Here is a 26,243-nt window from a genome sequence, read left to right on the forward strand (position 1 = left end):
ACAGCACTTCAGATCTTCGCTGCCAATAATGAAAATTTATTTGGGACAGGGAAAAATTGCAATTGAAGCTGTTTCCAAGGTTCTGCTTGGAGTGACATGGTTACACTTTTATGACATAACTTGTCTTGTTTTATCTTAGATATCTGCTCAATTTCCCTCTTTTCAGAAGCATCTTATGAGTAGATTTCTGATCTCCACAATTTGATGCTTGTCCATATGGGCTTTTTGGGTGTGAAACAGCATAAAATGACTCCATTTTAAAATATTCCATTTCAAAACTACACTTTAATTTTTTTTTTTTTAATTTATTTTTTTCCTTTCCATGTCTCTGAAAGCCATGACTCCTGACACCTGGCTCAGTTTCCATCAGTGCCTATGGGATCTGTGCACCAGAGGCGATGATCACAGCCAGGAAAGACCACCTGCAGCACTTACACATACAGATCACTTCCTGGGCTGTTTCACTTCTAAGCATGCTGGCTCTGCCTTTGCTCTCTCTTTTTCATCTTTCCAAAGGTCTGATCACTGATCTATGCCTACCTGGCCGAGGCAGACTGCAGAATACTGCTGACCACACACCTCCAAAGGCTGCATATTCGTTGTCTCATGGAGGTGACGTGGAAGAAAGACTAAGCAGCGTGTGGACTTCACGATGGACAACACAATGACAAGAAGAGACCCCATGATCAGCTCTCCATCATACTGGTCTTGAAAGCATTAGAGATCTGTCTGTCTATTTTCTGGTGTCTCTATGTAAGTAGATCCTGCAGCAGATAAGAACAGTCTTTCTTCTTCAATGCTATAAACTGGTTATGGGAAAAGGAACTGCTCAAGGTCTGGTGATATCCAACTGGTTGACACAGGAGGTAAATGGTGTCAACTGTCACAGCAGAGTTCAGAGAAGCAATTTCTCAGTTACTTAAGTGTTTTTTTCTAGAAATAGCTATTTCTATTGCATTTAAGAATTGAGGCTACTTTCATCTAATGTCCAAAACAACCTGAATAACAAGACTGGATTTGAAAATACTAACAGCTGTGGTCACTAAGTACCAACAGTACAATTGCCATGTTTTCAACTATAAATGAGCACAGTGACCTGGAAATTCGATGCATTTGTTTACAGGAGGATTTTAAAATAAGGATAATAGAGAGCAAGAGCCTTAAGTCAAAAGGTGAGAAAATCACAGACAATAGACTCTGCCTGTCGTCTACCTGAGGAGATGTTACAGAACCTCCAACGGGAGGAGAAGAGGACAGTAGGGAAGAAAAGGCTCATCAGAAAACAAGATTATGGGAAGCAAATGAGTCAAAATCCAAACCAAGAGCAGCATAAACAGACAAAATACCACAAACAACCTAGAAAGTGCATATACCAATTACAAATCTACTCCGCGTGCATTATTTTTCAAGTATAGAAAAATCAGGGACCTCCAGAGAGCTACTAGAGAAATACAAGATGGAAGTAAATGTATACTAAAGTCAATAAAACCAAAGATTGTTCATTTAGCAATTCAGAAAGAACTTAGAATGACCTGTCCATGATGTTTACAAAAATACACTATCATATTCAAATCGCTCATTACATAACGGCAGAATATTTGTACTTATCTCTAATAAGTGTATTAAGGATTATCATGGAATTACCCAATGTCTTATTTCACATGAAGCACACTGGCTGTAATGATGCATTGCCCTACCACACTCAGATAAACAAACACAGCAAGGGAAGCAAAATAACTCAGAAAAAATCCTTCGATCGTGGCTATACAGTAATAAGTAAAGAGTCCATAACTGGGGGGGATGACCTCAAAAAGCTATTAATAAAAGCGCTAGAAAGACATTATTAAAAAACTAAAGTTACAGAATAAGACAAAAAGGGGCTGTCATGGATTACAGAGCAGTTAAGCTATAGGAAACAGCCTAGTATTAAACATTGGATTTTCAGGCTCCCAAAAGGGTAACAGTAAGGTGCTTCAAGATCCTTTACAAGGACCAGCAGTATTTCATGCACGGCGCTAAAACTGGAAAAGAGAGCAAAAGAGATAAGGTAACGTTTGCAGAGATGAAATTATTCGTAATAGTCATAATTAAGTTGGGAGATTCAGAGAGCCCTGATAGAAGTGCAGCCAGTGAAATCTGCTGAGAGATGCAAGGTATGTGTGTATACTGAATACAATAATATATCCTGCTTGTATATGAAGAGGGCTTCAGCTACGCAGGAACGACTTGGGTAGCAGCATCTTCCAAAATCTCTGCAAACTGAGCACGCTAGTGTATGCACAACACTGCTGCTCGACTAGACACCCAAATGTCCAAGGTACTCATGAAAGGTGCATATTTTGGGGCAATCAGAGCAGGACAGTGATGTGCACGGCAGGAAAAATTCCCTTGAAAGCTGAACGACACTGCATCTCATTGCCCTTCCACCCCCTGGCACCTCTGAGAGCAAGCTGCTTTCAAGGTCAAGTATTCAGGCAGCCTCTCAAACACATGGGCAATAATCCTCCTACATAATACTGCGTTGCACTGGCAGCTGACAACAAATATAAAAGGCTCAATTATGTTCTTTTTAATAATTTCACAAAAGGTTTATCAAAATAAGAAGATATTAAGCAATGGTGACAAGAACAACTGGACAAAGAATATGGAAGACAGTACAAAGAACCCAAATGTCACCGACCAGAGAAGTTGTGTAACATACTGACCCCCAATGCACCCACATTTCCCCCTTCCCTTCTCCCCTACCTCTTCTCTTTTTCCACTTCAAGTGGCTGATGAGATTAATTGGAAGCTAAGAAAAGTTTACCCAGGTAAAGAAACAAAGGTTTGCATTGGTTTACATGCAAGACAAAAATACCATGCGCGAAACCAGCATCTTAAAAAAAGACAATATGAGAAATGAAATTAAATGCCACTATTTACCCCACCATGTGCTACAGGAACAAGGGATAAGAGAATAAAGTAAAATTCAATTGCAATTTACTCCAAGTTTGCAAAACTCACTACTAAACACTATGCGCAAAAGCTTAGTGTGATTCAAGAAGAGATTTGAAGTTTAAAATTAATTCACACACATACGCACGTGTTTTAAAGGTGAAAAATCTAAAGTATCAGGACTTATAAACATCAAATAAAACATATTAAAAGCGTCTCCTAGAAGCGGGTTATTCCAAAGTCACTTGCGATGGAGCTTCTTGACTCTTTCATTGAATGCTGCAATTTTTGTATCCACGCAACAAAAATCAAGTGGCCAGATAAAGGACTGATTAAAAACGTGCATTAAATAATGCACTTCATTTTTTTCAGAAGTTAACAGCATTTCTGCATTAAACCCATCATTGCCTTGGAGGACAGAAAGGGGACCTCTAAGAGCAGGTTTTCCCCCTTCAGACTTCTGCAACTTCAGGTAGTCTGGGCAGCACCCTAACCCTAACCAAGAAAAGGCACAATCCTTCCCTTATAATTCTTTCCTGAAGACAGTAAGTCTGAAGGTTTTCATAGCCATGCTTTATTCTTCAGCATGAGATGACAGCTCCCCGAGCTCCCACCATATTCAACTTTGGGAAGCAGGGTTGTTTGGTTTGTTATTTTGATCAGGTTGCATTACTGGCAAAAAGCTAATATGGGAGGACAGCAGCATTTGAAGCTCCGATTTGGTTCTCATAAAATTGCCTGTAGCTCAGCTCCAGCAAGACACAACTGATTCTTCCAGATGCGAGACACCTTTTCCCGGATGTATCACCTTTACATCTTAATTCTCCCTGCTTCAAATTTATCATCCCGCAAAAACATTTAAGAGCCAGTAAACCTGTTTGTGTCCATTCTGAGGCCAACACTCATTTGCGAGCCACAGCAGAGTGATACAAAACCCAGATCATAAACTGGCATTTAGGTTTTCTTTTTTAAAACCACACCTATTTCACAGGTGGGATTGAAAAAAAAAATAAAAAAAGATGGACACAAAAGATGACAACGATAATGAGAACTGAAGGTTCAGCTACGTGTCTGGCTTTCAAAGGAAAAAGCAGAATCAAAGCAGAAGAAAGGAGGAGGAACTCTTTAAAAAATACATATAGTTGAAGGCAGAGCCATGAGGCATACTGCAATGCTCTCCTTGCATCGGCGGCAAGGTCTGGAGCTGGGGAATGATAACAAGAACAACATACGTGTATGGATAATTTTTCCCTCTCATTTTACCAGCACAGATATTCCTACTATAAATTGATTTAGTTAAATGATCAGGAGAAAAGTAATTATCTTACTGTTGCCCTCACTACTCATACTATTGCCCATCTAAACCCCTCAGTGAGATACTAAAGGCAGCACATCAAAACAGTTTCTCTAAACAATATTTGACTGATAACCTCCTGTGCCCAAGCAATTCTGACTTTTTTTTAAATCAACATTAGCACCAGCCAATTCCTACATGGCATTCAGCTGGGATCCTGCAGACACAAAACCTTCATACAAAAAAAGTAATTTTTTTCCCCAACAAATTATTTTAGGATAGCAAAAGGAATTTTTTTCCCCTTAAAGCAAGTTGTATTTCTGTTTGAGGAGAAAAATTTAATACACATTCCCTCTTGTGTAGAAATATTCCGATTGCACTACAGAGACCCATATTCTGCTGATATACTTTCAGCGTAAAATAACGCTCAGGAAAATGAATTTTTAAAAATACAAAAGACAGTAAAATATATACATTAACAGTTTCAAATACCTACACCCACTCTGTAATCCCCAGGGATAAACCCAACAAATTCATACGCTTGTTAATTAGCTCTTATTGCCTGCCACATGTAAAAATGAACAGCCTTCCTGCCACCGCGGCAATAATCTGCAGTCAGGACGCGTTTTATCATCGTATCAGCTGCAGCCACCGCCGGCTCTGACAACAACTGAACGGTTTGGCAGAGTGCCTCAAATTACTGCCGACTAAAAGCACTTTAAACCGTCCTGCTGGAGCTTGACATGACAAATAAAGCAATGATTCATAACTGAATTACAGCGAGACGCTCTGGAAGGCAACAAGCAGGCTTGCTGATGAAAAGAACTCGCCATTCCTCCATGCCGGCAGCTGGGGGAAGGGAGTCCGAGGATGCTCCGGTGACATGCCAGCGTTATCAATCCAGCCGGAGAGACCGCTAAATGGAGGGGAGGCATCAAAGGAAGCAAGTAATGGTAAATAAGCTGCAGTGGTCTTCCTACAGAACATCATTACACTCAATTACTTTCCATAGCCTATAAGCTTTCTGCTTATAATCCTTTTTAAATCAACAAGAGAATTGGCTACCGATTCTGAAATCCCACGTTATTTGAAAATTAAATGCAAAATATTTAGTAACCCAAACCCAAGTCCACCAGAGCAACCAAAGCTGTCAGCTTATAAATCCCCATCAAAACCTTTAATTAACTGACACAAAAAATCCTCAAGCAGTACCTGTGAAACAACCCTCACAGTCCATCGACAAATCGTTTCACTGTTAAGTTGTGATGAACAGCAAATTTTTCAGTTGCTTTCCAGGCATTTTTGCTGAAGAAATACCTTTCAACCTGATCTGCCCATAGACAAGGCACCTTTGCAAATGTAGAGCACTACCATGATTGGTTCCAAAATGCCTATTTTGAAGTCCCTTCAGAAACAACACTGCAGCTTACACTATGGTCATAGATCTGTCTTGCACAGCTTTTGGAAGATAGTGCATTGAAGTTATTTTTATGATCAGCTTGCTTTCCTTGAGCAAGATCTGAGTCCTCTCGGTGCCCCCTTTAAGAAAAGAGAAATAGGATACTGGCCATCTGAAACATGTTCAAAGCCAATGTACAATTCCTAGATAGATCATTTGATCTATAAGAACCTAAACCCAGTATTGTAAAGAAGACTAATTCTAATTAAATATCTTATATAAGCACATGTGTATATCCAATAGTAGCCACCAATGTGGGCAAGACTCACAGGGTACCACTTATCTTCCCTAACTATCTCCATTTAAATTTTTGGTATCTAAGCTACCTTAGTGGTCCAAATGTCCTCCATCATCAGTTGGAAGAAACTTCAAAGGCAAATTCACCCCATTTTAACACAACTGTCTACAGCAGGTGGGATGACCATATGCTGCAGATGTCTATGTGTCCCCATGAACTATAAGAGGAGCCTACACAAGAAACTAGGTAGCTAAAGTTATAAGAAATTAATTCCCCCAAGATTGCCCTAGCCCTCAGACCAAGGCACCTTTTATAAAACGAATGGTGTTTTTAGAGAGAGAGAAACCTGGACAGAAATATTGCTGATAAGGCCCCACATATATATAGAACAAAATGAAAGTGCCGTTAGTGATGCACAGCCCCGTTACACTTTTTGAACTTGCAATCTTGACATTAAGCTGTCTTTTATTTTTAACTAGAAATTACACACTCAGCTGTATACAAGACACAAAACACGTTTCTCCTTGTCCCCAGCTGTGACATCCAGAAAGACTGACAGAGAGGCAAGAGGCGGACACTGAAGTGCCAAGGAAGACGGACTCAAGTTTGTTTTGTTTTCTCCTATTTACATTTTTACTACGTCTAACTGCGGCCTTTAAACTTCTAATTCACCTATTTACGTTTCTTCCTCTGAGACCAGCATCCCACTTATTTGCAGATTCATGCCAGCCATGGGTCTCGGTGTGGGGATGAGTACGGCCAGCACCTTCACGGATCCAACGCATACTTCCTCAGGGAGGCTGACAAACTGGGAAAAGCCTTTCACATCTGCAAGAGAATCCATCGGCTGTTTTGGTTGAAGTGGAGACCATTATTTCCACACTTTTAACATAAAAAATTGAAAATAAATATACGTAAGGAACCTATCTCCAAAATGAGGGAGAAGAACATTGGGCAAAAAGAATTTGTGACAACATTCTTAAGGCAGCTTTTGCTCCCCTACCAATTTGTCTTCAGTTTTCCCAATGTTTTTGTACCTGACCTCCTCTTCATTACATAACTAGACCACATCCAAGGGTAAATAGGATCCTAATGATCTCTCATTAGCTAAACTTCCCAGCAGAACACTTCTAAAGGAAAAAAAAGGTCAAAACCTGCCATCAGTAGAAGTAAAATTTCAAAGGACCGGGAAACCAGCTAAGTTGTTAGCTTTTCCTACCCAAAATCTGTAGCTTATAAGGATCCACTCCCCCCACTGAAAAGCTATATAATGTGGACCCAAGGAAAGGCTGTTGCATTAAGTAAGCCATAAAAGAAGTATAAAAGGTTAAGAGCAGCTGGCAGCTGTTGTGTAGTGTCTTGTGACTGAATACAGCATTTGATATTAAAAAAAAAAAAGATATTTTAAATGACTAACGCTTAGCCCGTACACCACGAGGGCCACCAGCCAGAACTCATCACGTCTTGTTTCATTGACTCTGCTCCAAAGGGGCACAGACCACCTACTCCCAAATTGTACACTTCTGTCCTGAATTGTAGGCAGGATTTCATCCATCGAGCAATGGTAGATTGGGAGGCTTTGGGGACTATTATGTGGGTTGAAAAAGAGAAAGAGGGAACCCTCAGCCTTGAATTAACACATGGGAAAAAGCGAATAAAATCTTTCGAACACCGATGTCTAGACAGTGTCGACGTCTTTGTCTTTGGGAAGAGGGATTAGGACAGAAATCTGGCTGTGCTGTTCCTCGTTTGATATGAAAGCTAGAAGACACTTTGGGCTAAAGGCCTGGCCCTGTTCCAGAAACTACTTTATTATGAAGCAACTGAAGAAAAGGAGGTCTGTAAGACAGGAGAGTAAGATTTCTGCCTAGCAGTCACAGCAATTAAGCAAGCTGTCTTGATGAAGAGGAAAAAAACATTGGAATAGAACCCAAAGGCTCAAAAGAGCAGGAGAAAGTAATTTTGAGAGTAGGTCAAGACTCCAGAGGGGATTACCTTTCCAGTTTGAGACTTAACGCTAGAGACATGCTTCAAAAAGCTGACCAGTGAGATTCTACTAATACCACAGATGACCCCATAACGTCTGCATGCTCAAGCACAAGTCAAGTATTAAAAGTGAATGTTGAAAACCATGCAAGTTAGGATCAAAAGCGGCAGAACTAAAAGGTGCGTTCTCCTTCCTTCCTTCCTTCCCCTTTTGTTAAAAAAAAAACCCTTTTGTTTAAAAAAAACCAGCTAAATATTTTGTATATCTGGCCTTATTAGGTTATTCAACATCTCAACTTGAAAACAGCAATCTAAGCACAGATCTCTGGAAGAAGGACAGAGTGGACCTTATATATAGTTTTCAAGAAAGAGGTCCTCTGCTCCTATATTTGAATCGATTCCACTGTAGTTTGAACTTGTTTTTATTAGGCATTGGTATGATTCCACTCCCTCAATTACTGCACTATCTGAGCAGGTAATAGCCTTAAAATTGAAGGAAGGGCTGCTTATACTTGTTGGAGCTGAAATAGCTAGTGAGATTCTCCCAAATAAAATCCCTGCTATGAGACTGCTGGGTAAAAGTGGTCTAATCGAATCCCAGATCACATAAGAAACTTCAAAGATTCACTTCAAAGTGCTACTTCAGCAAACAAAGTAGTTGAGTCAATTTAATCCTTCTCCTACTGAAAAGAACCACTTCCTTCAAGTGGGGAAGGAAAACAAATGATGGCAAGTCAAAGACCAAAACATTTGTGGTAGCTGTGAATAATCATCCTCAGGCTGCAGCTGTAAAGAAATGATGGGTTCCCACTTTCCTGGCTGTACTGGCACCTGGTACGATGCCCTTCGTACCAGTGGTCCCAACACACTGGACTTATTTCTAAGGATGTGCTGACTAAGAGTGAAAAACAAAACAGAAGCTCAAAGGTTTTCATTCTCACCCAAAAACCTGTCCGCCAAACAAGGCGGACACCGGCAACTCACTGCCCCAAGGACTCAGATGCGTTCGGGAAGACATAAGGGCATACAGCTCTTTCAAGCAAGTGGAAATGTTTTTACCTGTCAGAACCTGAGCTCGGGCCCGAAGCATTTTGCTTCTTCTCCAGGCAGGAGTATCAACAGCAACTGCACAGGATCAAGGAGCCACATTCTTTACCCTGCTTCAAGCGCCAATGATGTTATCAACTGCGGCAGGAGAAACAAACTTGGGAGCCTAAACAAACTGACAGGTAAGTGAGGGAAGAACCAGCTCCTAAATATCTCCGTGCTGCTAAAAATATTTGTCATTTTAGATCTGTCTGTGTTGCTGTTAGGAACCAAGTTTTGCTAAAAATGCAGTTTAAGGGCAGTTTCCATTTCCCTGAATATGCAGAGGACTTTTTTTTACAGTTCAATACTCCAAAGTCCTCCACAACCACCACCACCTCTTGAGGAGCGTAGTTGCATTCCCAGATGTCTCATTTTCTATATTTAGCCATTCAAACACATGCATAGAATTTCTTCTAGGGTATAAACGCACTACCAATTTTTTCCAAATGGCTTTAATTCAAATAAATAAGTAAATAAACCCCAACCAAAACCAAAATCAAGGCAGAGAGACTTCCCCGCTCTCTAGGTTGTCTAAGACCTGTTACAACAGCTTCCTAACCCTGCCTCCAGTCCTCCCTAATCTCTTCACCAGTCTAATTAAACCCATTAAACCCAATTCTGGAAATTCTGTTTCCACTACCCTTTCCTGAAGCCATCTGGACAAATTGCCAAGCAGTAGGTCTCAGTTTGGGTTTTCGCAGGAAAGGAAAGAGTAAATACCTATTTTAAGGTTTCTTGGAGAGCGTATTTTGAATAGATACAACACTACTGAAATGACATGCAACTACCCCACTCCTAACACTCATAATCTTACCTCATCACTCAAAATATTCTTTAATCTTTTTCCCTAGACAAAAAAACTTGAAATATATGATGAATTGATTCATTGACACAAAAAAAACCCCAAAGAAAATAGAAAACAAGGAGCTGCTTGAACACTAGTTTCCCATGGAGTTGTTTCTCATATTGATTTTCTTTGGTCAAGTAGAAACTCAAAACAAAGCTTCTCTCATGATAGGACATCTATCAGATCACTGAAGATCTTCTGGCACCTCGTGTGTGAATACATGTTGCCACTTTACCCACTTAGAAAAAGCCTTCTTTCTTTAACTTGCAGTATTTTCATGAGACCTAAAAGAATTTAATCATCTCCAAGACTTCTCCTTCCCTTACCAGACTTCCAAAGTTTGCAGAATGGAAATGCTCACACAGAGAGCGTAAGGCAAAAGCCAAATTTCCCTAGGACATCAGGTTTTAAAAGAAATGGTTAAATCTAAATTGTTGTTTTAAGTCTAACTCCTGATTCTAAATGAATCTAAAACTAAACTCCCTGCAGAATTGCTCTGCTTTCCCTACCACCTTGCTCTGTAATTTATTTGAAGAAATTAGGTTAGCAATGTTTACAAGGCTCATGAAAATAAAAGCATCCTCCTGCCAAGACTCAATCCTAGGACCTCCTCGCTGTTCTTCTGCCCATGTCCTCTACCTGCCCTGCCTGCACAGTCCTCTTCTAACTTGCTGCATTCCCACATCCCTGTTAAAGACTGGATTTTCCTCAAACTCCAATAAATGAGCCCAAATTCCTAGATCACCTCTACTACTTTAGATTACGAGCTTCCCAGGAAAAGGGAAATTTCTCCTGGACAGTCCCCATAGCATATCACATGCTTTGTCTTACACTAATAACCATGAGCAAACTTAATATCTGAAGCAGAATCATATGCTTTAAACGCTTTCCAGAAAGCAAATATTGCAGAGATCACAGAATCACAGGATGGTTTGGGTTGGAAGAGACCTTAAAGATCATCTCGTTTCAACCCCCCTGCCACAGGCAGGGACACGTTCCACTAGACCAGGTTGCTCAAAGCCCCATCCAACCTGGCCCTGAACACTGCCAGGGATGGGGCATCACCCACCTCTCTGGGCAACCTGTGCCAGCGCCTCACCACCCTCACAGTGAAGAATTTCTTCCCAATATCTAATCTAAACCTTCCCTCCTTCAGTTTAAAGCCATTACCCTTTGTCCTATCACTACATGCCCTTGTAAAAAGCCCCTCTGGCTTTCCTGTAGGCCTCCTTTAGGTACTGAAAGGCTGCAATAAGGTCTCCCCAGTGCCTTCTCTTCTCCAGGCTGAACAACCCCAACTCTCTCAGCCTGTCCTCACAGCAGAGGTGTTCCAGCCCTCTGATCATTTTTGTGTCCCCCCTCTGGACCCGCTCCAACAGGTCCCTGTCTCTCCTGTGCTGAGGACCCCAGAGCTGGACGCAGAACTGCAGGTGGGGTCTCACCAGAGCGGAGCAGAGGGGCAGAATCCCCTCCCTCGACCTGCTGGCCGCGCTGATGGTGATGCAGCACACCACACGGTTGGCTTTCTGGGCTGCGAGCGCACATTGCCGGGTCATGTTGAGCTTCTTGTCAACCAACACCCCCAAGTCCTTCTCCTCAGGGCTGCTCTCAGTCCACTCACCACCCAGCCTGCATCCATGTTTGGGGTTGCCCCGACCCATGTGCAGGACCTTGCACCTGGCCTTGTTGAACGGTCCCACCTCTCCAGTCTGTCAAAGTCCCTCTGGATGGCATCCCTCCCCCTCCAGCGCGTCGACCACACCACACAGCTGGGTGTCATCGGCAAACTTGCTGAGGGTGCGCTCAACCCCACTGTCCATGTCACCCACAAAGATGTTAAACAGCGCTGGTCCCAATACGGACCCCTGAGGAACGCCACTCGTCACTGGAACAACGATGATAATGAGCGAGAGGATGATACCCAGCAGGCAAGTGCTCGCGAAAATCCTTCAGGAACAAAGACTAATTTGGTGGTGAAGCAGCACGTGCACTTGCCAGCACTAACACAGGTATGTTACTTGGGCAGGCCACGCTTTTTGTTTTAATTGCAACATCTTCTTCTGAAAATGCTTCTTTTTGCATCCACCTTTGAGCAAAGACAAAAATCCCAACCCAGCACAAGTGGCAAGCTTTAGTACCAGCTCTCATCATTAGCCTCACTGAGAGTTGCAAACCATCGTCCTGCTGCAGAGGACATGGCAATGCAGAGCTTCTGGGGACCCGCATGCATCGTCTGTTTTGTCCTATCATCTCCATAAAGAACCTGGAAACCTATGATGTAGTACAGGGTACCCAAAATTTGACACTTGGTTAAATGTTCAGCATTTTAACAAGCTGTAATTTAAGAATCAAACAGCTGCACAACTTGTCTAAAAAATAAAAAAAAAAAAAAAAAGGAAAACAATCCTAATTTGACATTTAACAAATACTACAGTTTTATTTCTAACCCCAACCCTTTATTGGACCAGGCAGAATGACAATCACAATTCTTCACAATGGCGCTCTGTCTTCATTTCCATTCATAAATGGATTCAAGCAAGGACTCTGAACAAGAGGCAGATGATAAAAAAATCCTCAAACCCATCCTAGCATTACCTTACAACTTTGCTAAAAAGCCAAAAAACAGAGGTCTCTTTCCACCTTCACTTATTGAACCTCAGTTATTTAAAACAGAAGGGAATTTTCCATAGGGTTGGAAGAAGGCAGCACCTTGACAGCAAAGTGTGGGCATGCGCTAGTCCATAGCCCAGCAGCTTTCAGCCATGGGGCCAAAGGTAGCACACAGATGCATTTTGAACGGTACACCATAGGTTTAGGAGCTGGGCATGAGGGTATCTGGAGAGAGATGACAGCTCTCACTGTGTCCTAACCCCAGCAGAAGCCAGGAGGCTCTCTCCAGCGGCAACCCATGATACCCTCTAATAGAACCATCATTAACATCTACCTGCAGAGAAGGTCTCCGGTTGCTGTTGGGTTTCTACTAACATCATTAACGATGAGAGGAGGGAAAAGCATATGCTATTATGCTTTCAAAGCTGCCAAACACTGAACTGGCCTACAGAGAACGTCAGACAACTTCACAGAGCAAACATCTTTTAAAGTACAAATTACAATAGAAGACATCAGTGTGTCATTATACACATACAAAATATTCAGGAAACCAAAGAACGCTTTTTCTTAAGCTGAGGAGTTTCAGATGTATTCCACCATTCTCCCTCGTCTAGGGGCTCAAAATCTTCTGTGAGCTCTGATGTTCAACAGTGGGAAATGTGGAGATTTTCATATGCAGCTGGATATTTGTATGTTTAAAAAACATTTCTACAGTGGGTCATCGTTAGCAAGTCTGACAGTCAACTGTTATAATACATGCTGTCATACAAAGGAAATGAAGGCAATATTGGAGGTACCACACTGGCCAACTCTTGACTCTTTAATGACAAGTATTAGCAAGTTTGGATGAAACCCAGTCCAACATTCTTTTTATAGAGCAGTTAATGCGATAATATCTAAGACAGAAGGAAACTTTATACGGACAGAGGGAAATCTTAATTCACAAACAAACCAGAGGCAATTATCAAAATTATACCAATGGTATTCTTTTTTTTGCAGTCAAGCATAATTATGGAAGGTTTATTTAAAAAAAAAAACTTAGCCTGTGATTTGCATTTCAATTAATTTTCAAACTTTTGTGTGGAGAATAGATGGCTAGAATTGGGTACTACAGAAACTACCATATACTGAAATACATTCATAAATGTTATAATGTAGGAATTCCAAGTATAAAACCCAGCCAATGCTGCAAGGTCTGGGGTTTTTTCCTCTTAGCCTGTACGAAATGGGTGAAGATGTAGGGGAAAAGAAAAAACATCAGTGCTACTTGCGATGCAGTTTACAAAATTTCCATTATGTTCACGTGCTGCTGAAGTACTGCACAATGGGCAAATCCAAGGCTCTTGAGAATATATCCTTTCTGAGGTTTACCAACGGTGCCCACAGCTTACAACAAATCCTCTGGATATGGTTACTGCAAATCTAACAATACCAAGTTATCACATCCACATGTTAAAAAGAACATTTCTTTATTAAAATATATGTAAAGTTCTGGCCAATTGCTTTACAAGTTTATTGCTTATAATTGTACAGGGCTCTTGCTCTTCAAGTCCAATCTCTGTATTTCACACTAAACTCTAATTACACAATCTAGCACAAAAAAGCCAGAGATACAGACCCTTTAACAAGCTTAGGCAAAAATCAAAGGCCCACAAAGGGCTAAATCAAAAGCTGGCTCACACCAACTCTATTCTTTGTGCAGTCAACCAAGACTAATTAATGCTTTTAATGTCAGTTTACCCCTTTTGGCACTATAAATCAGAACACACAGCTTTTATGAGTTAACAAAAGAATCTTTGAAAGGTGTAGCTTATTAACCAAACTCACAAATTCAAATGCACTTAATCAGAAACAGGTATATTTAGCAGCATTGTACTCGACGAGCAGAATTATCTGCAGGCTGTACACAGAGAACATTCATTTATCAATACAAACAAGGCTGGCACACCGGGAAGAGGTGGTAAATTATACATCTAAAAGAAAGGCCACTGCTTCCAGCACGGCTTTTGTGAGAGCAGAAATGTGGAGCAAACACAGTGGGAAGGTGCTACAGAAAGGTGTAGGGAACATACTGGATGTTTCCCTATAATCTCACCTCAGCCACAGAGACTGCAAAGACCTGAGCATGCTATTGCACCTCTTTGGCATGAATAGAAAATTGGACCTCAAGTAGACCTCCTACTATCACCCACTTGGCTTGGCCCTTCAGCAGCTTCTCTGTAGCATGCTGCACTCATTTCAATGCATCATTTGAAGAATTCTCATTAGGGTTTTGTTTCTTCCCTCGGCAGGAAACACAGATCTCCATTTTTCTGTTGTTTCTGAAATCCATTTTGCTCTCTGTACAGTGGCCAATTTGGACTTTCACTTTGCAAGTCTGCTGGACATCAGTCTGGCCTCTAAGAGAAGCAGCTATCACAGGGCTACAAAAAGATACCCACATGGTAAACCTCAGTCCAAAAAGAAGTCAAGGCCACAAAGCTTTCAAGATACATACATATTTTTTTAAGAAGAGATGTAGATACGACTCACATCCTCGACTCAGAGAAAGAAAAAAGACCCTGACTGCGTCTTTCTGGCTGACTAGACAGACAAAAAGTATTTTGGTGCACTCTCCACATACCTCAGGGCAATATCTACAGCACACTTTAATATGCCACATAAGCTTATAGATCAAAAGTAGAAAGTCAGTCCAGAGCATACTGAAAAGTCTGGTGTCAGAGATCTTCTTTACTGCTTATGTCCATAAATCTTATTAAAACCTTCCTTTGTTTTTAAATCAGTTTTTGACAGTTGATTTTTTTTTTCCTTGTTATGGGAAATGTCATCTTCCTAATGATGTCTTACTCCTCTAACAATTACTGCATGTCAGCAGTATTCAGCCATAAAGAATCACAAAGCCGCTTTGTCAATAAAATAGTTCCTCTACGCCCCAAACTAATCATCATGGGATGTTCAGGCTGATGTTCCTATCCTGACACTTAATTACAACGCATCCCTGTGCCGCAGCATCCATCACGCACCACAGACAGCCAAAGGACACCGCAGGTTTCATCCAGAGAGCTGCAGTGGGTATGGTGGGAAGTGACACAGCCCAGCTTGGGGACTCGCAGTCACAGTTCATGTGTGCGTGATTAGCCGGTGACTCTGATTGCCACGATATACTGAGGCAAAAACATTAAGAGAGGTTTTTTTAAGGGATTAGACCTGACTAAGAGAAGCATTTGCAAGAATGCTACTTCGGATGAAATGCTGGGTCATTAATCTTTACAAATTCATCACCTTATGCAGGGAAGAAGTTTCCCTACGTGATATGTTACAGCGTATTTAGGTACATCATGGAGCAGGGGTTCTTTCACTGATACATCCAGCCTTGCAATAGTGTTCACAAAGGAATAAAAAACTTCTCAGGAAGTGAAAATTCCCACGAAGCAAGGATGGGCAAAGTAATTATAGATCTCAAATCCTTCCAAACCCTATAATATTTATGACTGGCAGTGGAGAGAGGGAAGAAAGGGAATCCAAACAAAATCCAGCACCCTATGGGACTTGAAACTGTCTCAGCTGAGATACATTTAAGAGCGCCTTGCTGCTCCATGACTGTCAGACTGTGTGTAGAGAAGAAGGAGATACAGCTTAAGAGAAAGAAGAGTACCTACATTCTCTACCAAAAGTGTCCACGTTCCTGTTTCTTCCAATATAAGGCAAGAGGTTGCTGGGCAAAACCAAAAGCAACAAGAGCAGAAGGAACACGTTGGAGGGTTCTGCTCTTAAGGCAGCCGTTCCCGCTCACTGTAAGAGCATCCTTAGGAAATGCCCAAGCATGTCACACACTCAGCACAGATTTGGTGATGTGGTATGGTGGATAACACCAGTCCTCTGGCCTGCTCTCGTAACCAAACTGATACACCCCACAGACAACAGTAAGCTTTTTCTCCCCTCAAGCCCACCACCTCAATCAGAGAACCAGCAACCTCAAGCTAAGAGGCTCAGCCCTTCTCTCGCCAGCTACTAGCTTCAGCTCTTAGAACATAAGACTGAAATATCTCCAAATTGAAGAGCCCTGAAGCAACAGGCAATATTCCCGAGCCTCAGTTTATGCTCCATCTACTTACACACTACTGCAGTGTAGATACAGTCTCACCAAGTTGTGTGGATGAGCAGTGTGCTCCAAACTCAGATGCATGTTCATAGACACAGCTGTGTCATGGAGCACATGGAAATAAACACGCCAAAAACCTACAAAATGTCGAGACTAGATAGAAGGCTACATTTTAAAACATTGTTAATGATCTAATATGACATATTTCCCTCCTCTAAACATGACCCAAAGGAAAGAAGGGAACATGAACCACTGTCTTTGGTATCACCATCATTAGACTCCAACAGGAACAAGGGACAGGGATCTCCTTTCACTCTTAAACAATTATATGATGTCTCATAGGATCCTGGGACCTACCTAGAATCATAGAATCACAGAATGGTTTGGGTTGGAAGAGACCTTCAAAGACCATCTAGTTCCAACCCCCTGCCACGGACAGGGACACCTTCCACTAGACCAGGTTGCTCAAAGCCCCATCCAGCCTGGCCTTGAACACTGCCAGGGATGGGGCAGCCACAACTGCTCTGGGCAACCTCTGCCAGTGTCTCACCACCATCGTAAAACACTTCTCCTATGTCCAATCTAAACCTACCCTCCTTCAGCTTAAAACCACTGCACTTTGTCCTGTCACTACAGGTCTTGGTGAAAAGTCTCTGTCTTTCTTATAAGCCCCCTTTAAGTACTGGAAGGCTGCTGTAAGGTCTCCCCAGAGCCTTCTCTTCTCCAGGCTGAACAACCCCAACTCTCTCAGCCTTTCCTCACAGCAGAGGTGTTCCAGCCCTCGGATCATTTCTGTGGCCTCCTCTGGACCCGCTCCAACAGGTCCATGTCTGTCTTGTACTGGAGACCCCAGAGCTGGACACAGTACATAACTCAGCTTGACAGAAGTCACCTTCCGTATCATATGTTCTCTGAAAGGAAATTTATTCTCCAAAACAGAGCTGACAATTCAAGAAAACTTAAGATCTGTGAACAAAGGATTTGCTCATGCACTAAAATTTGCTAAGTGAGGTACCCATGCCCCAACAGCAGAGAAGTATCCATCACCCGCTGGCAAGATGCTTCACTTCATCTCTGGATTTGGTGCATTCCCAGCCCATTGAAGACCACCAAATGAACCCCACCAAACTGGCATAAATGGTCAGGAGACTAGAGATCAGGAATTTTCTGTATGAGTTGAGGTGAATGGAAATACATAAAGTCCAGGCCCAGTTAACCGCACACCAAATTCCACTCACACACAGTATATATAAACCAGCCTAATGTAAAAGCACATTTAAAAATATTTACATCAAACCAAACCATTACACAGATAAGAGAGGTATTTTTAGATACACATGAATTTTACACACACACACACACACACACATTAACTATTTAATTGCTGGAGTTCCACTTTGGATCTGGGGGAGTGCAGTACTTCCCAAGCAGGAAATGACCTAAGTAAACCAAGTTAAGAGGTTGGGCACACACACATTCAAGCATTTAACAAAATTTCTTCTGCCTTTTGATTTCTGAACACTGTTTACCATCATGAGTCTAAAAGCAGGAGTTTCAACCCAAGATAAAGACACCTGAAAAATAAATGTCTGAAGTGGCTGGTAGAGATCCCATGCAGGGCAGTCACAGCTTTGAGAGCAACCCCAATCAGCTTGAAGAGGACAACTAGTAGCTAGTCAGCCAAATCTCCCAAGGCTCCATCAATTCCACTCTCGAGATCTCCAGGGACCAGGCTGGGAGCTCAGACACCTAGCACACACAAAGGTTAAACTTAAGTTTCTTAATCTGAAAATGAATTGGACCAGGAGCCCCATGGACCAGAAGCTCTCTTTCTGATGCAAAGCCAACACTTCACAACATATTCTCATTTGAAAAAACATCTTGTCTTCTAGATCTCCCATCAGTGCCGGTCCCAATTCTCCTGTCTGAACAACTCAGCCCCAATCTCTGCTTTCTCTCTACCTCACAACCCATCAAATGCACACCCTTGGCTTTGCCTCTCTCCCTTCTGCAGCCCTGTACCTCTGTTTCTCAGGCCTAGAGAAAGCAGCGTAGCCTCAACTGTGTCTCCTGCTGTTGCTTCGACTTGGAGATATGGGGAGCAGTATGCAGAAAAAGGGGACAAGAGCAGCATCAAAGTCCTTTTTTTTTTTCTTTATCCTTTTTTCTAGCATGATATTCAACAAAAAGGGGAAGAGAGAGATGGAAAGGAGCCCATCGTTGTTACTTCAAGATTGGCACAAGCAAGGAGGAAGCAAAGCTTTTCAGAAATACTTTGCACTTTCTGTCCCATCCCACCTAAGATGAGTTGAGTTGATGAGGATGGGATGAGGAAGAAACAACAGCCTGATTTCATCCATACCCAAAGAACAGGCGTCTATCTAATCAGGGCAGGTTTTTTCCAAAGCAGGGCTGGAGCGCTTCTGTGTGCTAAAATATTGGGAGGGTAAGGGTAACAGCAAGCTTAAGTGTTCGATCCCGGTGCAGTGCAGTGGATCCAAGAGCAGAGAGTACCCATCAGCACTGTTGTTGTCTCCCTGCATCTGGTTTTCAGCAAATCTGACTTGAGTGGGAGCAGAACACTCAGTGAGTATCCTGGCAGCTGACATTTAAAGTTCATGTTACTAGGCAAGCAGCAAAACATATAAAAGGGGAGAAAAAAAAAGTCAACCCTGTTTTTTCCATAATCCTTCACAAGAACAGCTGGATTGGGTCAGACTGACACTTCAGCTATCCCAGTGTCTTCTCTGCAGCAACAACCAAGTGTGAATATCTAGGGGAAAATTTAAGCACAGGGCAGGCGTACAGACATTTGCCCAGCATACTTTCCAGCCCATAACCGTGTGCAGCACAGGGATTTCCTGAAGTGGTATGTTCATATTTAATAGCTAGCTGTATATCACATTATACCACTATTAAAACATATTTGATTTTTTTATATATAAATGCTTAGAGGGCTTGACCTGTTCAGGTCTCATAATGCTAGGCACCGTATACAAAAATAAATAGTTACAACAGAACCTGCTCCAACCAATTTACAGACCACATTACACTGCAAAGTTTGTATTTTAAAAAAATGTTTCTAGCTTTCTTTTATGAAAGACTGCAAATAAACTATTAGAAAATAATTTGCCTGTCTACAGGCAAATGACAGAAATTTATACCAGGAATCATGCCTTTGCCAACCCAGTGATTTTGACTCAGCTAGCGAACACAAGCAGTACTTTTTGCCTTCTTTTTAATACAAACCAAAAATAAATTATTTACTAAGAATATATTAAGACTAATAAACACTAAAAAAACCCTAACTCTCACAATTCTTTATAGGAGCAGCACATACCTACTATGTGTTCTACTCCAGTCTGCTGATTACCTTAGGTTTATTAACTTTATAAATAACACAATAAAATACGCTACATACAGTGTTGCCAGAGTTTCAGCTTATGCATTTCTTAAGTCAGAAATTATTGCTTAGTTTAAAATGTAACGCGATTCTGCACCAAAGTTCATTTAATATAAACAAGGGTCCAACCCATACCAAACACCAACACTTTCTAATCAATATTTGCAATCTCCATGGCATCCAAAGCTTTTCTGTCTGTGGAGGGAGTAGGGAAAAAGGTCTTTGGAGGAGTATCTAAACTCAAGTGCTACAATTGAAGGGTGCATGTAAAACATGAATTGATACCTCTTGGATACGAGCTTCCTTCAGAAGGAGATAATCCGGAGAGGAGTCTGCCTACGGCTGCAGGGCAGTGAGTCTTCACAGCATTCCACAGCTCTGCAGCAGCAACCAACAGAGAGAAAGAGAGAGACCCGTGAGGCTCTGCGGGCAAACCTGTCAGACAGAAAACACGGCTCTTTCTAGCAAAGAGTGGTCTTTTTCTACACCAGAGCAAAAGGAGAAGTGGGTACAGGTAAGAAGTGCAGTCAAAAAAAGGAGGAGCGATGGAGATGCAGGATAAGAGAAGGAGAGAGAAGGGATACAGAAGCCAGCTAAAAGATCATCAGTTGCAAAAAAGACAGCGTAATGTAAATGATCTCATCAGTTGCAAAAAAGACAGCGTAATGTAAATGATCTGCCACTCACGTTTCCTACCTGCTATCGTTAAACAAATAGATATGCGTATTTACTGCATGTCTCCTACAAATAAATACCTCAACTTGCCTTCCCCTAAAAATACCAAAGATACGCTTTTCCATCACCACAGGTATAGGGAGAAAAACAGCAGAAATTCAACATTTGCACCTTCAAATCAAGACACGAAATCTTTCCGCAGCTATACACTACAGCTCAATGACTTTGGGTGGAATACTCACATGGGGCGTCTCGCACAAAGTCTACATCAACTATGCTTTGCCTACGCTCTGCTGAAAAATTGCATAGAAACTAGAAACAAACAGCATCAGGAGCGGATAAAATCAGAACTAGGATCTTCTCAGCTTTCAAAAGGGAGAAAACAAAGTTCAAGCTTTCATTTAAATACTTGTTAACCAGCTATTTGTCAGGATTTGGGACTGAACAGGCCAAATAAAGTTTTACACATTACTCCTACGCCCTCCCTTCCCAGCTGACACAAAAGCTCAGACAACTGAAAACGAAATACCTCAAATTAAAGTACAGCACACAAAAAAAGCTCTCAAGCAGCTCCACATGCTTTATGCATTATACAGAGGAACAGAAAACCTACTGTTCACAAACCAGGACCAGTGCTCCTTCTAACAGTTGTTTATTTTAATCAACCCAGTACCAAAAGGTTTACATTAAATATTTTTTCATTGCTTCTAACCACTGATCCAGTGTTAGTTTACATTCACTCAAAAAACACTCTCGGGGAGAAAACAGGATGCAGAAAACATTGAATCCTGTAAAACAACAGAGGGTTTCTTTGGGAGTGCCGATCCTTCCCACCTTTCCCTGCAGTATTACATGAAGAGGCCCTCCAAGCCCAGCAAAGGAAACAGCATGAAATTGGAAATGAACAGGAGAAAAAAAAAAAAAAAAAAAAAAAAAAAAAGATAAATCTTGATTTTTACTGAAGTTCCCAGAATCGCCTACTGCAGAAAACTACCACCATACCATCTGAGATGGCATCATTGGAATGAAGTCAAAATCCACACTGCTGATGCTCAAACATCCAGATAATCCCAACACTGTTGTTACCAAGAGCGTGAGCGCACTCAGGGAAACGGCTCAGTAATATTTCCACCTGTTGTATGGGTTCTTGACTTCTGTATTTCAACCTTATAGTAAGCATATTCATTGCTTGGAATTTAATCCTGGTTTTAGGCTTTTTAACTTGCCTTTATGGTCCCCCAGTTCAAAGACATAACAACTCTAAATATATAAGCAAACATCTTGAGGAGAGAGAGGAAAGCATAAGTGAATTCCAGCAGGAACGACGACTTGACAAATCTCATCACATCAAGCTCTGCAGTGGCAAATTAGTCTCTTTGAGCACATTCTGTACTCAAAGTAGCCTCAGTGCTTCGGGAGGTACCAAATATAACACAGCCCCATTTTAACTTCCTTCCAGGAATACACACAGTCATTTATCAAGAAGACGTGGGCTGCAGTTTCAGTTCCAACAGCTTCAGTAACATTTTGTAAAATTAAACAAATGACTCCCTTTGTGGCAAGAAAGAAGCAGAAAATAATCTGGGTCCAAGCAAATGGGGGAGAAAACCACCTCCCCCAAGTCTTCCTCCACCCTTTAGCAATTTTGTGAAAAGCATGCCTTGCCAGCTATGCTAGGCTCAGCATCAACCATGGGATCAACAATCATTCCTTCCACTGCTTTTACACCTCGAATCTCGATGCCTTTGCCATTACTATTTCATTTAGCAGAGCTGGTTTGATAGCTAAATTTGCTTCAAGTCCAAGTTTTGGAACATTTTTACATCTTTACACTTGTATGGCCAAGGAAGTCATTAAGCTCTGCTTAGCAAATACTAAAGGTTCCCCAGACGTGTCCAACACTGATGCGTGTGCTGAATACATGAGGGTTTCCAGGCTCCCCCTCAATTTAGCAGGAGGACAGTATTGCAGCAACCTTTAATGCTGCGGGATTATCAGAAAGTTCACCTTTTTGTTCGTCTCTAGCTGCTAAAGAGACAGAGAGAAGTACTGTACCCACCTCCCATTAACCTTGTCGGTGGGATCTTTCTTTAGCTGCAACAGCATCAATACCTTCTTGTATTGTGCTACCACACAGACACTGAGCAGAATCACCCTTTTTCGGGGGGTTTTTTGGTCCCTTTTCTGTTTTTTCTTGACCAGAAGTCAAAACGATTAGGATCATAATAACTGGATGCTGCTACTGCAGAGAGAAGCTGTGATGAGCTGCACGGAGATGGAGGTTATCCAAATGCCTACACACACACACACACATCACTGCCCTCAGTCACCATTCAAAAACCAGTCGTAAATGGTCAGAATTTAAGAGAAATCATTCAAATGAGTACAAACACAAAAGAAATCTAGTTTCACATGGATCTTCACTTAACTTGAGTGTGTGAGAAGGTGCAAAATGTAAATGTAATTGAAGCTGTGTCAGATTCCTCACCATGCTCTCTTGCTTCGTGCTGTACCCCATCTCCCACCCCTCTTCAGCTGGAGTCCTGGACTGCCATGTTCTCTAACCACAGCGATGCCATACACATGCAAAATTCAGACATATCTGCAGAAACACAGTCAGTCCCAATCAAGGCCTTCAAGTACAAAGACATTCATTAGAGAATGAGAAAAACAAAATATATTTTACAGAGGGAAAACATGACATGTGAGGAGAAATTTGGAAAATTTAGGGAAATAGCACAACATTGGGAAGTTCTTCTGGCACGACCATGTTCATCAAGAGTGTGATCTCGGATTAAGCCCCCCTGTTCAGCACACTGGTGCAGCTCTACCAGCAAATGTTGCTCCTCTTGAAATCAGTGGGAGAGGAGCAGCAGTTGGAGAAACCTCAGCCTCTCGTGTAGAAAGGGAAGAGAACAGCTTGCCTCTCTGTAGATTAACAATAAAAAAAGGCAAGCCAAGGGAATACAGTCATTTTAGTGCTGAAGACCAGCAGGCATACAGCATATCTAGGGTGGACATTTGAATTGTAACATGGCATTTTTAATACCCATCTAAAAATGCTGGGCAACATGTTAAGTCCTTCAGTACACACCTGAAGAAACTATGTGCCACTCCCTGAAGAGCTAGCTGGAGCTTTCACATGAAGCATCTACAAATCAAAAGGAGCAGTTATCCAGCACACAAGTGCCTATCAAGTAAATATGATTACTGCTTCCTTGGGGAAGAGCATTAGGGAAGAAGGCAGCTCTCCTTGTCAATGATAATATTAATTTTTTCCTGGTTGTCTCTAAGTTTCACCAGGCTCATTGCTCCATCTGTTAAAAGAACAGAGAAAGACAAGAGAATGGGGAGCAAAGACTTCAAAAATACAGAAGAAACAACCCTGCCTTCCCCAAGAGATGCAGGTTGTCTTTTCCCACTCCTGCCACCCCAGCGGTCTCTTGCAGGCTCAGTTTCAGACCTGACGGAGGTATCGTCATCATCCGGTGGTACCACGGAAAGCCAACTGCTGATCTCTCACTGGCAAGCCGAGGCAAGGCAAACACTGATGGAAAGCTGGAATCCACCTCCTTTAGCAAAGGCAGAGCATCAGCTCCCCCAGTTATTGGGCTGACAATGTTACCATAGGTAGGACTGCCTGAAAAAACTACACAGTTTTTCCTGAAATTAAATATGGAAAGAAGAAAAGGAGAAATATTCACTAGCTGGAAAAGTCTTTCATGCTTGGCCAATATTATTGATCTTTTTATTTTAAAGTTATGATCTGGATATTAGAGGGTCTGGAAGAGATGCTGGAACCATCCTCATCCACTCACCCACCAGGCACCCCCCTCTATGAGCAGAGGCACTGCCAGCCACGAACAGCTGAGATGTCTGAAGAAGGTACTTTGACCAGCTGAGACGTATGAAGAAGATACTTGGATGCCTTATTGAGTTTGGGAGGTGCTTGTTTCTTGGTGGTGAGGGGTTTGTCCTGTTTGGGTTTTTTAGAGATATGGAATGTTGCTAAACCTTCTCTCTTCAGTCCTCACAGATTTTTGCCTTCTTTGCTTGTACAGCAGATTTTTGCAACTGCAAGTGGAAAACCATCTCGCTTGAGAGTCAAGACTCTCCCAGCTCCTGCTTACTACACTAGACTTCCTACCAACCCTTGTCAACTCCTTTTCTGGAGCCAAAGTTGCCCCAGCTTGCTGAATAAATTCATTAATTCATGTAGAATATGTTTTGTGCAAGCTTCCCATTAACTTCTAATTTCCTAATTATTCGATTACGTGCTCTGGCTTTTAAAGCAATTTACCTCTGTCAAGTTGAGCAAAGAAACTTAACAGGGTTCCTACAGCCTACTCCATAATGAAGTCCTCCCACCCCTCCCACTTTCTTCTTGGTGTGAAAAAGTTTAAATCCCTTAACATTTCCTTTTAAGATTACTGCAGCTACTTAGTAAAAAAACTTGTTCCCCAATATCTTCATCAATTAAATGTGGTATTTCAAGCAGCAATACAATATTTTTCATTTTAATTCTATCCTCCCCTCCTATGACCAAAATTTAGTTTGCTGCTTTTGTTTTAGTACCTACACCATCACAATGATCTTATTACAATTATTCTTCTACAATTCCCCCTTTTTATCCATTACTTTTGTTCTTCTTTCTATAAAACTGGACTCCAGTGGTAGGAGCTGGGTACATGGATTATAAAATAGATTAAGAATTAATTAGAACATAGTGATTAAAAAACCTGCCTTGATAGATTGCAGATTGTTATGATAAAATAGTGTTAGCATAATTCATTTAAAAATACACTCCACAACTACTTATCAAATGAAAATAAAAACATTCACTAAGTGTCTGACATGCTGAAGAGCAAAAATACAGCATTCTCCACTGAGAAAATAACTTTATTCAGTTGGACAGCACTGCCAAACTTTCCTCATGAGCCAATTTTCCATCTCAAAAACCTTCCGTACCGCTTGAGTCCCTTGAATTGCATGGTCATCCATCCGGACATTCACCGAGACCGGGATTTTTGAAGGAAGAGAAAAACATTAGGATCTAAAATCGAACAGGACAAGGTCTAATGATGCTTGACTGGAGCCAGGCACCTTCCTTTAAATCCTATTCCACAACTTTTTGTGTTTAACCCTCTGAGTATCCAAACACAGCAATATGGGAAGGGATCTTCCAGGCTCCAATAAATAAAATTAAATTGACTGAGATTACAGAATAAACGTCCTTTGGGGCAGCAGGGAGGGCTGACACTGAATGTGCATAGCCTCATACATTGGGCTTGTACTTGTTTCAAACACATTTCTAATTCCAGCAGGAAAAATTCTTCAAAAGTAGATTTTGAAGTTATTCACCTCCCGTTTTCGTCAATTTTTCAAAACCGGTTCTTTAAGTATTGATTCTGGATTAGTTATTCTCACTTGTGCAATTTATGTATTACAAGACACTTAGAGGTTTCTAAGTTGCAGATGACTTTGTAGTCAAAAGAAAACAATTTAATTATCTAAGATTAGCGTTAATTGAAGGAAACGATTTACTGCACTATTGACAATGCTCAACCTTCAGAAAGTTTCACTATTAAAAAATTATATGCAGCCAT

General features: G+C 41.5%; 1 protein-coding gene across 5 annotated transcripts in view; it reads right to left on the bottom strand.

The window, feature by feature from the left end:
- The window catches only part of FAM168A (family with sequence similarity 168 member A), a 200,685-nt gene that overhangs the window by 129,553 nt on the left and 44,889 nt on the right, over positions 1-26,243 (bottom strand). For 2 of the 5 annotated variants that reach the window (XM_030042371.2, XM_030042367.2), the window contains exons 1-2: positions 21,619-21,652; positions 20,248-20,340 (exon numbers count right to left, since the gene is read on the bottom strand). In XM_030042371.2, coding sequence (XP_029898231.1) covers positions 20,248-20,340; positions 21,619-21,637 — 112 coding nt within the window. In that variant the 5' untranslated portion in view covers positions 21,638-21,652. Of the gene's footprint in view, positions 1-20,247; positions 20,358-21,618; positions 21,653-26,243 lie in introns of those variants that run through there. The other 3 variants (XM_041118548.1, XM_030042369.2, XM_030042368.2) reach the window with 2 other exon arrangements.

This window comes from Aquila chrysaetos, chromosome 19 (assembly GCF_900496995.4).
Source record: "Aquila chrysaetos chrysaetos chromosome 19, bAquChr1.4, whole genome shotgun sequence".
NCBI classification, from domain to species: domain Eukaryota; kingdom Metazoa; phylum Chordata; class Aves; order Accipitriformes; family Accipitridae; genus Aquila; species Aquila chrysaetos.